We start from the raw sequence: 13,746 nt of genomic DNA on the forward strand, positions 1-13,746 counted from the left end.
AAAGGTGGCGGTGAGGAGGGAATATACAGAAGTAGAGGCACAGCCTGTGCACAGTCATAGCAGCAGGAAACGGAAGACTGGTAGTAGACCAATTTCACTCTTGTACTTTTAAAATAAAGTGAGTTGGGAGCACACATAAGGCTGGAGTGAAGTAAGAAATCAGTGTATAAGTACCTCAGTGTACTAAGAAAAAAAATATTCTAAATTCCATTAGTGTTATACTATATTGTGTAAGCTTCTAGTCTTCAAATTTAATTCTTTTTGAATTCTGAAATTTTGAAAGACATTTATTTAGCGAAAATATCTGTCTGCTCATTTTGTAAGTTATAGTCTGCCTCAAATACCCTAATCCTGTTCCGAGCAAGCTCTAGAACAGGCGTGTCCCCAACATTTTTGTGGTAAAAAGCTACTGTGCTCATCAGCTGAAGCACTGAGATTGACTGGTAGGAGTTTGGGAGAAAGAAAGGGAGGTTACTCCATAAAAGGGAAAGGGAGGTCAGGGTGAAACCAGAACTAGAAGACACCACTACTTACTCACTCTTCCCTACACTTCACCCCCATTTCAAGCAGAAAGTGGGTAGGGAGGATATCTGCTGGTGACCGACCAGATGAGGGCACTGTGTCTAAGAAGCAAAGTCCAGGAGCAAGCACTGGAATCTAGATTCAATGCGTAGATTCTAGATGTGAAGGGATAGAGTCTTCAGATTAGAAGTAAATGTCTAACACTTAGGGTTCTTAAATTCATTCCAGAGACATTAAGAGAAAGCACCTCATTAACTCAATACAGTAAACCTTCCCTAAGTAGGGAAAATTTCCTTTGTCAACATGGTAGACATTTCATGCTAGCAAAGATCAAAAATACCTGTTTAAGTCTTTGCCCAAGACAGAGAAAGTATAAGAATTGTAAGAGAACACCTGTTTGTTTTGTTATCACCGCATTGCTTTAACAAGCAACACTTCACCCATATTCCTATATTTCTATCAAATCTTTAGGGGGAAAAAAGGCTGGGTCTCCCCGTTTTGTTTAGGCAAGAAGTTCAGGACTACTGACCCACAAGGGAGCGTTCAGTAGCTCTGTGTTTGACTTACTTTCTCCTTAGAAAACTTGATGGTTCCCCACTCCTGAGGTCCACCGTACCAATGTGTTCAAACGCTCAATTAGCATAGCCCACTGCAGTTAAGAAGTCCATAGACCAAGAGAGCCACCAGCCTCAGCCTCCCTGGTCACTGGAATGACAGGTATGTGCCACCATGCCCCAACCTTCAAGCTCCTTGAAACATTCACCCATCAATTCATGCATGCAACGCATTCACTCAATGAATCTCCTCCTCCACTACTCACAAGTCCTCTAACTATCCCTGACCACCTCTTTTCCACCATACAGTTTGTGTTCAGAAACATGAGTCACCATAAAGTTATAGGGCTTGATGGCCAGCAATGTATATGAGACCAATGACAGGATTACTTTTTCTTTGAGCATTAATCATCCTTACCAGTTCCAGGAGAAAAGGAGGAGGAGCCAAAAGCATCTGCTTGAGTAGTGGCTGGACCTGGTTGAAAGCCTGGGATCAAACTCTCCGCTGAACCACCAAGTTTTTCAGGAGGTTTGCCTAATGTAGTAAAACATACAATTCTTTGTGGGAATATGGTTCTGAGTATACACACCCCACTTTCTAGATCTGGGGGACCAGAATCACATTCCTGTTTGATTCTCTGATGTTATAATAAGACCTCACTCATGTGGCAACCTCAAATTTGAGGAATGCAGCTTAGAGGCAAGGGGAGGGGGGAAGTCTCTGAGCAGGCAACATAATACACAAAATAAAAAGCCCATGTAGCAAAAGTCAAGTAATTTTAATTTCTACACTTCAGTTTCCTCATCTACAAATGAGGATAACAATATTGTACTATCTAACTCACAGGACTGTTATAAGGAAATCACTTTACCTCTGGAGATACACAAAAATCACTTTAAGAGATATACAGACACAATTTACTATTATTATTTGTACACCGGAAAAAGCATCACATTCTCATACAGAGCATATTTTGTATTTTACATGGAGTTCTAAGAACTGTTAAAATCTCAGCCCATTTTATATTGTTGGTGTTGTTCACTTGTTTTAGTCACATCCAACTTTTTGTGACCCCACTGGGGTTTTATTGGAGAAGATACCAGAGTGGTTTTCCATTTCCTTCTCCAGCTCATTTTACAGATAAGAAACTGAGGCAAGCAGGGCCAGATCTGAATGTAAGAAGATGAGTGCTCCTGATCCACTGCACCACCTAAATGTCCCCCATGTATATCAGAAACAACAAATGAGAAGGGGTAGGAGGATACAAAATCTTTACAAAGTCCAACTCTTGTCCCTCATCGGGGCAAGGAGATGACATTAGCTTCTTGAAGGTTATTCCCATGGAGCAGATTCTGAAACATTCTACCAAACTTGAAAGGCACTAAGTACGGACCCAATCATAGACTCTCTGGTATTTTAGCACCAGCTTAGTGAAGCAGGGAGAGGCTCATGGGCAATAGCAAGCTAGGCAATTCACTAGGCAATGAATTCCTTGGCCATGGCAACCCATGAGACAAAGAAAAAATGTAAAAGGGACCTCAGTCCTATGGGACCCCCTCTTCTATCTGAGGTAATATGGTAGAGCAGTGAGAAAAGGAAGTAGAGGATACACAATTTTTACAATACCTGTCACTATCAACTTAACTATCAGTACTTGTAAGTAAATGATGTTTGTCCATCTACTAGGAAATTGATACACTTTTAGAAAAAGTGGACCATAAGAATACAGGTCATTCTTTCCATAAGTGAAACGGCAAGATGTGATACAATGATGGCCCACAGGTTCTCCTCGGAGGGACAAATAAAGGAGTTGGTTTCGCTAGATGCCCAAAGGCAACAAGAAACATATTTCCACCTATCTTACAATACAGGAAAGTGGGGGAGAAGGGGATAACCAGGGTGGGGGGGATGATGGAAGGGAGGGCAATGGGAGGAGGGAGCAATTAGAAGCCAACACTCTTGGGGAGGGACAGGGTCAAAAGAGAGAGCAGAAGAAATGGGGGCAGGATAGGATGGAGGGAAATATAGTTAGTCTTACACAACACAACTATTATGGAAGTCACTGGCAAAACTAGATAGACATGGCCTATGCTGAATTGCTTGCTTTCCCAAAGGGGATGGATGTGGAGGGAGGAAGGAAGAGAAGTTTTAGGAACAACTGCTGAGTATTATTCTTGCAACTAGGAAATGAGAAATACAGGTAATGGGATATAGAAAGTTATCTTGCCCTATAGGACAAAAGAGAAGATGGGGATAAGGGAAGGGAGGAATGTTAGAAGGGAGGGCAGATTGGTGATAGGGGTAATTAGAATGCTCGGCGTTTTGGGGTGGGAGGAGGGGAGAAATGGGGAGAAAATTTGGAATCCCAAATTTTATGGAAATGAATGTTGAAAACTTAAATAAATTAATTAAAAAAAAAAAAGAAACATATTTCCATGGCAGACTTGATCATCTTGCATGGACATTCTCATAATAAGCACAAGCAAAAAGACCATCACAAAGCTAACTGTGTCCCTAAATGTGATCATTTATTGTAGCAGACAGAGTGTGAGGAAAGTGTTCTATGAACTTCACAAGATCTCCAAACCAAGACAACATATAACTCAATACTCAGTGACTTTGGTGGAAAGGTGGGCATAGAGAAAGACAAGGAAAGTAAGTTGGGAAGTTGAGTTGAAAGTGATGAAATGGGCCTCCTGACTCCAGCTTTTACTGGTGAGGGGACTGCCCACTTCTTGGGAGAACCGAATAAAGGAGCTACATTCATCTAAAGAAATGGAGGTTCAACCATTGCAAGAAACAGATCATTAATCCATGCCAGTAGTGGTGACTCAGACAAGCAAGATAGCACAAGTGTCAATAGTGTTATCACAAGATTTGTGTCGCGTGAAGAGAAAATCTTGTTTGAAATCCAAGAGGAGAAACAAACACTAGAAGAATTAAAACTTTATATGGACAAATACCTCCCAATCTCACTGGACATGGTTAATATCCAAGAATCTTCAGAGGAAGATGAAGATTGTTTTAAAGAAAACTCTTCAAGAGACAAAGGCACATCACTAGGTTCTCTGCCAAGCAACCTCCAGGCATATAAGAATACTATGGAAAATATCAGAGGTGTCAAGAACAACATCAGAAAACTCTTGTGCCAGCTCTATGAAGTGACTGAATTGACTTATCAATGCAAGCAAGATTCCGAGGATCGGTAGAATTACCATAAGGGCCTACTTGAGATGTGGAGCAAGTGGAGTAAGAACCAGTGTGAAGGTGATACACAGCACCTTGAAGCCCTGACTCTGGACATGTCCCGTAGCATTGCCCTGAAATTACAGTTGGCCTTCATGGACCTCATGCCTAAAGTCCAAAGTCTCCCAAGCAGCCTCCAAGACAACCTCCAACAGGCTTGTTATGACACGCAGGAGCTTCATTCTACCTTTTCCAAGAGTGGTAGTTTTCAAGATCTAGACAAGCATCATCTGACCCATAGCCAGTTTAAGCTGACCCAAGCCCAGGGAAATACAGAAAAATTATTCTGTTTCTTAGAAAATAGTATTCCTTCTGGTTGGATTGTAGGACCACTTTCTCCTTTTGAAAGTTATTCCCTTCTCAGAGGGAATAACTAACACTCCCTAAATAAAACATCTTGAATTGTGATATGGAAGCTGGCAAAGAAGTATTGTGTTAGTTTATAGTTAAGCACTATACTCTGAATACTTTTGAAATTATGATAATAAAGTTGCATTGAAAATTTTAAAAAAGAAGAAAATGATGAAATGAAAGAAGCCAAAATCTGTAGGCTACTCCAAAGTGTCACAGTGGTACAGCAGCAAGAAGAGAGACAGAAGGTGCTTTACATGGCCAACACCGACAAACAACATCATATATGTGTGTGCCCACACACGCGTGCCCACACACACATACACATACTCTCACACACACACACACACACACACACACACACACACACACACGCACGCGCCTTTTAGCTGATGGGCCACTCTACTTCTGCACAGTTTCAGGTGTTAGGACATTTTTCTTTAGCTCAATCCTAAATCTGTCTGTCATTTCCACCCTTCCAAAAGAAACAATTATAGATGATATCATTGCCCACCCCGCAACATCCAAAAAAGGGACAACTGAGAAGACACCATAAACTATTCATCTATACACCTATCTTCTCCTGTCTATACTCTCATATCTGAGGATGATTTATGACTATTTGTGGGCATTCTTGATGAAATTTTGAGAAGGGAACAAGCAGTCATTTGCAAATGATTCAGGCACACAGTTGAATAAAAGCTGTGAAGACAAGTTTTTACGTGCTTATCGATTATAAAAAGCATTTCTTAAGATAAAGGGATCATAGAACTAAAGCTGGAAGTGACCTCCAATTCCTTCATTTTAAAGATAAAGAAACTGAGGCCAAAAGAGGTTAAGCAATTTCTCCAAGGTTACAGAGACATTAAGCACCAAAGAAGGGATTTAAACTCAGATCAAGATCATATAGACACTGAGTATCTAAGCTTCAGAGATGGAACTTCACTTGATAGCAAGATGGAAAGGTTCTCCATCAATGTGCTTCCCATAATATGATAAAAATCATATAAAATTCCTTGATAGCTTCAACCACAGAGAACTTCATTTGAAGTTTCTCTAATTATCAGTATCATCAGGGGATAAAAAGAGAAGATTGTATGCTTGTCAAACATGTCAGCCCCTGCCATGGGGGAATGATTCCTGTACTTATTTAAAAGGAATAAAGAATTTCTAAAAGATGATAACATTTTAGACTGTCAAAAGACATCAGGCCAATAACGTACATAGAGCAAAAGTAAATGGATGAAGAATGCTACAATATTCAGTTGGGTTATAAGTCCATTGAATTATATGTACTGATGGAATTTGTGTTGGGCAAATGGACAAAGACTTGAGTCCAAAACTGAAGAAGAGAAAAAGAAAGGCTGGCTTGCAATGGGAAATTACAGTGTGTTCAATAATTCCAAGCTCCTCCTTGACATCTGATTCTCTTTTTTTTTACATCAGTCTTCTCCTGATGATGCCATATAGTTACAGACTGAAAAATATCACAATCTCCTGAAGAATCCAAACTGCAGGTCACACAGAGAGTAAAGGATGGCACAATGGGCCTAAGTAGGCTATGGCATGTCTAGTCAAGTCAATAAGCATTTATTAAGCACTTAGTGTATTCAAGGCATGGTGCTAAGAATACAAAGAAAAGTAAAAACAGGATCCCTGTCCTCAAGGACCTCTCATTTTAAAGAACAAGCAACATGTAAATAACTACGTACGTAAAAGGAATACACAGAGTATAAAGAAAAAGGTAAGCTCAGAGAGAAAGGAACTATCCACTGAGGGCAACCATGAAATACACCCTGAAGACAGAATTTGAACTGAGTATTTAATGAAGCAAGAAAAACTAAGAGGTAGAGGTGAGGAGGAAGAACATTGCAGACATGGGGGACAGCCAAGGCAAAGGTGGGGAGATGGGAGAAAGAACGCCATGTTCAAAGAATGGTGAGGAGTGAAGCAAAATGGAGCATACAAAGCAATCCAAATTTTTATTGGACAAACATTTATTAATTGCCTACTATGTACCAGGCACTGTGCTAAGCAAGAGGAATACAATTAATTAAAAAGACAGTCCCCACCCTCAAAGAGTTTATAATCTAATGGAGTTGGGAAAGGGAGAATACACAAAAGGAAGCAAGAAAGGGAAGGGAGTCAGGGGATAGAGTGGGAAAGGGAGGGGAAAGAAATTGGATACCATGGAGTAACTTGTTCTGTGGAGCTGAAAACAGGCAGAAAGCAGAAACAGTGGAGTGAGCCCCAAAGTCCACCTTTTGCCTTCTATAGGCATTGGGAGGACTTTGGTACTCCATCCTCTAGACTTCCAATCAGAGGGATGAGGAGACTGAGGCAGGTGGTGTCAATCAAAGTTTGAGTAGGCTGAAATGTGATGAGATTAAAGCTCATCCTGGGATTGTGGAATGTGAGAAAGGCAGAATATGCGGAAGGGAGAAATAGGGTAGACAGACTGAAAAGGTAAGAAGGGGCCAGGTTATGAAAGTTTTAAATGGCAAACAGAGCTGAATTTATACCTGACCCTGACGGTAAGAGGGAGCCACTGAATTTACTGAGTAGAAGAAATGACAAGCTCAGCCTCAAGCTCTAGGAAAATCACCTGGCCACTCATTTGAGGATGGATTGGAGCCAGTCATTCAACAAATATCTGTGAAGTTCTTACTACGTGCCAGGCACAGCACCAAGCCCTAGGGCTTATTATTGTTGTTCAGTCATGTTCAGTCATTTTCAGTCCTCCCTGACTCTTTATGCCCCCTAATTGGGGTTTTCTTGGCAAGGATACTGGAGTGGCTTGCCATTTTCTTTTCCAGCTCATTTTACAAATGAGGAAACTGAGGCAAAGAGGGTTAAGTGACTTGCCCAAAGTATCTGAGGCTAGATTTGAACTTGGAAAGATGAATCTTCTTGATTCCAGGCTGGCACTCTATTCATTGCGCCACCTAGCTCCACTACCCTAGAGCTACAAAGAAAGCAAAAAAGAAAACTCTCTGCCCTCAGGGGAGCTTACATTCTAATAAAGAGATAATAGGTAAACAGAGAGTAAGCAGAATTACCAAAATAGCATAAGTGATTGTGCTCATCCCACCCAAGTGATCCTGGATCCTCTGGCTTATAGAACAGGTAGGTCGGTGTGGGGGAGGGGAAATCAGGCTGTGAGAGGTAGGGGAACTGATCACAGTCAGGAAGTCCCTCAGCCTGACAGACAGAGCAAAGAGCCTACATTGCAGGGCTGTTATGGAGTAAAAAACAACTTTATGAACTTTAAGCTTCTTTAGAAATGAGGTTTATTATTGTTTCTGTCGTTATTGTTGCTGCCATGAAGGCAGCTTGGCACTGTGGAAGCTTGATGTGGAGTCAAGAGACCTGGGCTGATTTTGTGCTGCCTCTACTTACTGGAAAGGAAGGAGACAAGCATTTATTAAGTGCTTACTATGCACAAAGAACTGTGCAAAGTGATGTATGAATACTATTTCACTGGTTTCCCAATAACTCTGGGAAGTAGGTCCTATTATTATCACTCCCATTTTATAGTTGACTAAACTGAGGTTTAAGTGACTGGCCCCAAATCACAAAAGTAGCAAGTAGAGGTGGAATTTGAACCCAGGTCCTCTGAATCCAGAATCAGTGTTGTTTTTAACCATACTATGATGTTCTTGAAGCTTTTTTTCTAACTTCTCTCTCTGTCTCATTGCCATAATAAAATAGGTCACCAGAATTTCTTGAGGACAGTGTAAATTTAGGGTACTGTGCAAAATACTTTCTATCTCCAAATTTTAAAACTCTTTACATGCAAAAATTTCTTGGCAAGGGAAATAAAGGCTCATAGATGTATCTCTACTTAGGCAAATTAGCTCTGGGAGCAGGTATTACCTGCCTCCTTTTGATTATGGGATATTTGCCAGCATGGATAATTGGCATCTGCCACTCACCATCACCAAGTTTTGCAAAGTCCTTGTTCAGCAGCTCCTCAGCCGTGAGTTTGGAGAAATTGTCATCATCGAAGGGATTCCAAGTAGAGCCTTCGGAAGGATTGTAAACGTTTTGCTGAGAGGTCCGGGGAGACCCTGATGGAGTGGTGGATGCAGACCTAAAAATCCCCACCCCCACAAAACGAAAGTGGTGAGTACAAGTAGAATGAGGAGAATATAGTATTTTAAGATTTAGGTTGATAGATTAATCAACAAACATTTATTAAACACCTGCTGTGGCTCAGGCACCATGCTAGAGACTGGTGATGCAAAGAGGAAAATGAGAAAGATCCCACCCTCAAAGAGTTTACATTCCATTGGCAGGTTCAGGTTCACAGATAAGTAAATATAGGCCAAAAACAAAATGAATAAATGGTAACTGGGGAAATGTGGGAATCAAAAAAGGACTCCTGGGGGAGGAAATACTTTAGCTGAGCCTGGAAAGCTGCTAGGAGTTCCAGGAGGAGATGGTAAGAAGGTAGAATGTTTTGGACAGGTTTTTTTTTCTTTTTTGGGAGCGGGGGCAGAAGTTTTGGGAAGAGGGAAATGGGGAGGGGAATCTGTGAAAAGGCAGTGAGATGAGCGATGGAATATTATGTGTAAGGAACAGCAAAGCAGGTTAACGTGGCTACTACAAAAGGGTGTGCAGAAAGGGGAATAAGGCATAAATCAATCTGTAAAGATTGGTGGGAGGCAGACTGTGAAGGGCTTTACATATTAAACAGAGGCAAGAAGAAATCACTGGAGTTTCCTGACCAAGGCAGGGATGGGATCAGACTTGTGCTTTAGGAATACTGACTTGGGAGGAGTAGAATGCTTGGAATGGAAAGGGCAGAGAGTGGAAGGTACCTTAGAAATCACCTATAAATTAAAGCAATTCTGAGGTACTACCTCATATCTACTAGATTGGCCACTAGGACAGAAAAGGTAAATGACAAATGTTGGAGGGGATCTGAGAAAAACGAGACAATGCATTGTTGGTGGAATTTTGAATTGATTCAACCATTCTGTAGAACAATCTGGAGCTATGCCCAAAGGGCTATAAAGTCATGCCTAGCCTTTGACCTGGCATTACCACTACTAGGTCTATATCCCAAAAGAGATAAAAAACAAAAAGGAAAAGGACCTATATGTACAAAAGTATTTATAGTAGTTCTTTTCTGGGGCACAAAGAATTAGAATTTGAGGGGATACTCATCAATTGGAGAATGGCCAAACAAGTTGTGATATGTGATTATGATGAAATTGTATTCTAAGAAATGATGAGCAGAATGCTCTCAGAAAAACCTGGAAAGACTTGCATGGATTGATGGAAAGTAAAATGTGTTGAATACAAAGTTAACAGCAATAACATAAGATGATCAGCTGTGAATGACTTAGCTATTCTCACCAATACAATGATCCAAGACAGCTCTGAAGGCCTTATGATGAAAAATGCTATCTACGTCCAGAGAAAGAAATGGTAATGTGTGAATACAGATCAAAGCACGCTGAAAAAAAAAGAAATCACCCAGTCCCACCATCTCATCTGTATAAACTCCTCATAACTTCAGAATGAAACTACATTCACTGAGCTGATTTAGGTTTGAATCTTGGCTCAGTTTGCTAATTATCTGTGTCAGTCAGTCAGTTGAGCACTGTGCTAAGTACTTGGTACATAAAGAAAGGCAAAAACAGCCCCTACCATCACAATTTAATGGGGAAGACAAGGAGCAAATAACTAAGTAATATAATATGTATATATGGTGTATATGGAAGATAATCTCAGAGGAGAAGGCACTAGTAGTTGGAAGGACCAGGAAAGGCTTTCTTTGGGTGGGATTTGAACTGAGTCTTGAAGGAAGCTAGGTAAAGTAAGAGGTGAAGGTAAAAAAGGCAGAATATTCCAGGCATGGAGTGGGACATAGACAGTACAAAAGTATGGAGATGGGAGATGGCATGTTTGTTGTCTTAACAGTAAGCAGGTGTGATTTTGGCCAAGTAATTTAGTCTTTCTGGGCCTCAACTGTTTCACCTGTGAAATGAAGGGATTGTGCCCCTTCCTGTGATCCTCTCTTGAAATCAGTTCCGACCCTATCCTCTCCCATGTCCAGTACCATTATTCAGAACATAAACCATTTTTGACCAAATACCTCTTTGGTTTAGCTTCTCAAGGTTTTGTTTTCTTTCTAATTTTACAAAATGTTTCCCTTCCATTTAGACCTTGCTGGGATACTAGACAAAAATCAAACAATTCCTGCTCTCCAGTACCTTAAAATCAACCTCTTTACAAAATTTTAATCTCTGCTCTTCTCTTCCGACATAGCTCCCTCTCAAGCTCCAGCCAGGGTCTTTGGTAGCCCACAGGATTTTGGGCTAGTTCACACTGGGTTTTGTTAGGATTTCCCATGCCCTGTGTACATACATCAATAAGAATTATGGATGACCAAGCAGACAGAAACAGAATATACACCAAGTAAAACTGGAAGATCCCTATCTCCTATTTCTATGATCTATGATCTATTTCATGTAGCACAGGTTGGAATTGGCTTTTCTGACCCCTTCACTCAGTTGCCTACTTGAACCCCAGCCTCCCAGAGGTTTGGGCTTTGCCTCTCCTGCTGCCCAAAATCTCCTCAGCACTACGGAAATGGTAAAAACAAAGGAATGGTTGGTTCTCAAAGCAGTTGGAATGTTCTCCCCCACCTTCAGCTCCCTTCTACCAACCAAGGTAAATTTTCAGGTTGCACTGACATCATAATTTCGTACCATGACTAGTTTCTTGACCAAGTTGGAATTAGGATTTCTCTTCACTGAATGAACCAGGCAGTCAAAAGGCCTTTTGACACATAGCTCCCTTGGGCAGCTATTACCAACTGGTCTATGACATACCTCTGGTAGGGAAAGGGAGACTGTTACATACTTTGCAGGTGCTTTCTGGGTACTGAGTCAGGGTTCAGCCTGGACTGAAATAGCACTATTGGATCAGGTTTGTAGGCAGGTGCAAAAACCCGGCTGTGATGAACTCATTAGCATCATGGTAGTCCAGAAACCTAAGGCCCTGATAAGGAGTGACTCAAGATGGAAGACTACATCCACTCCATCGCCATTGGCCTGACCTACCTATTCTATATACTTGAGCTTCATGGGAAATCCCAGGCCAACTTTGAGGAACCCACACAGATGTGGTGGTCCTGATTCCAGCTCATGTCCATGGTACATCTGTATTTTGTCCAGCTGTGTCATTATCTGCCCAGCAGCCCTGCCTAGGGGTAGAAGAGAAAAATGACTAGATTCTCTGGTAAAGGGACTTTTACCAGAGTGGCACCACCTTCCATTCAGTTTTTATTCTTTAGAGCGTGGACAGCCAGGTACCTAGTTTTTCTAGATTCTAGAACTTCTCAGCTACAAGGAACTCTAGGAAGTCACTCTCATAAATTCTGGGGCTTATAGAAACTTTACGGATCTCAAATAGGTCCAGAAAAGATTAAATGCCTACAAGGGTCAGAGCTGTCCCTGTGGTGGGAGGCAGCTCTAAAGAAAAGCCTCTCAGTTCCCAAAATCTGCCTGAAACAGGCAGGTTTGATCACACATAACAAAGAGAAGGGGAGATATGATGACAGATAGAGCTAAGGCAAGCCCAGGATCCAAAGCAGCATAATCATCCCTTATCTGTTCCCCTCAGGTGGGTATATTTGTTTTCTTTGCCTATGGACATAAGATCTCATAGAGCTCTAAGTAGTCAGCTGCCCAGACCGAGCTGATTTCCTGGTATTTGACTAGTTAATTCTATGACTTGCTTTTATTACTCCACCTGCTTTATCCAATATTCACACCTGCACTATTTTGATAGCCTGCAAAAGTTAATCTCCCTGCCTCAAGAATCTCCCCACCCCATCCCCCAACCCCCGACAATTCAATAACCCCAGTGACTTCCAATTGCCTCTGAGATCAAATAGAAAATCCTCTGATGTTCAAAGCCCTCCACAATCTGGCTTCCTCCTACCTGGACAGTCTTCTTATTCCTTATTTCGTACCCTGGACTCCCTCAACATATATCCAATGATACTGTTTTCCTTGCCCAAGACACTCCATTTCCATATTCCAGACATTTTTACTGACTGCTGTCCATGCCTGTACTATTCTCCCCTCCTTATCTTTGACCCCTGACTTCTTTCAAGTCTAGATAAAATCCTATGTCCTCTCAGAAATCATATATATCTACACACATACACATACACACACATACATATACACACATATATATGTAAAATGCGTAAATAATTTATACATAGTTATTTCCACATAGTCTCCTCTACTAGACTGAGCTCCTTGAGGCAAGGGACTACATGAAGTCATTGTCACTTCATGCTAACCCAGAGGCCCTCAGAACCATTAAGAGTGCGGTGGAGCCCTCAAATGCCTTGTCTCTATGCCATTCCCAATACTGTATTGATTAACACAGATTCTTTAAGGGGCAGGCACTGTTTTATTTTTTATGTCTTTGAATTACTAGTGCCTGGCATATAATAAATGCTTTAATGAATGCTTACTGAATAAATGACCAAGTGAGCTAGATACAAAAGCAGTTAGGTGGCTCAAGGGATACAGGGATGGACTTAGGAATCAGTAGGACTTCATTTTGAAACACATCTCAGTCTAGCATCACACACTAACTGTGTGATCCTGGGTAAGTCACTTACTCTCAGTTTTAGCTTCTTCATCTGTATAATGAAGGTTGAGACAAATGATTATTAAATAACCAATTATTACCCACCCCTAATGGGGAAGCCCATTTCTACACAGACTTCGGTGGGGGCGGGGATGTATGGATCCTTTGTCTAGAATGCCCAAGACTGGGGGTGGTCTGGGAGCAGTCTCATTATAATATTCATTCTTCTCATTAATTGTTAACCAATCAGAGTTGATTGCCACCCTCAGGAACACCCACTCTTCCAATCGCATTATAAGTTCTGAGTGACTTCTATGAGGGGTCTTTGGCATTTGAGAGTGCCACTAACCCCTTTCATTAATTATCTATTAGCATAATTAATATAATGATTAAGTACCCAGAAATTATGTCTCTCGAACTTTTTATATGCACTCACCTCCCAGGATC

General features: G+C 41.2%; 1 protein-coding gene and 1 pseudogene across 19 annotated transcripts in view; one reads left to right on the top strand and one right to left on the bottom strand.

Annotated features, from left to right (window-relative positions):
- AAK1 (AP2 associated kinase 1) overlaps nt 1-13,746 on the bottom strand; it is a 335,873-nt gene that overhangs the window by 44,985 nt on the left and 277,142 nt on the right. For 16 of the 19 annotated variants that reach the window (XM_072635329.1, XM_072635330.1, XM_072635338.1 and 13 more), the window contains 2 exons: nt 8,610-8,767; nt 1,495-1,611 (listed from right to left, as the gene is read on the bottom strand). In XM_072635329.1, coding sequence (XP_072491430.1) covers nt 1,495-1,611; nt 8,610-8,767 — 275 coding nt within the window. The remainder of the gene's footprint in view (nt 1-1,494; nt 1,612-8,609; nt 8,768-13,746) is intronic. The other 3 variants (XM_072635345.1, XM_072635344.1, XM_072635340.1) reach the window with 1 other exon arrangement.
- LOC140529872 (perilipin-3-like) lies at nt 2,561-6,209 on the top strand (annotated as a pseudogene).

This window comes from Notamacropus eugenii, chromosome 1 (assembly GCF_028372415.1).
Source record: "Notamacropus eugenii isolate mMacEug1 chromosome 1, mMacEug1.pri_v2, whole genome shotgun sequence".
NCBI lineage: Eukaryota > Metazoa > Chordata > Mammalia > Diprotodontia > Macropodidae > Notamacropus > Notamacropus eugenii.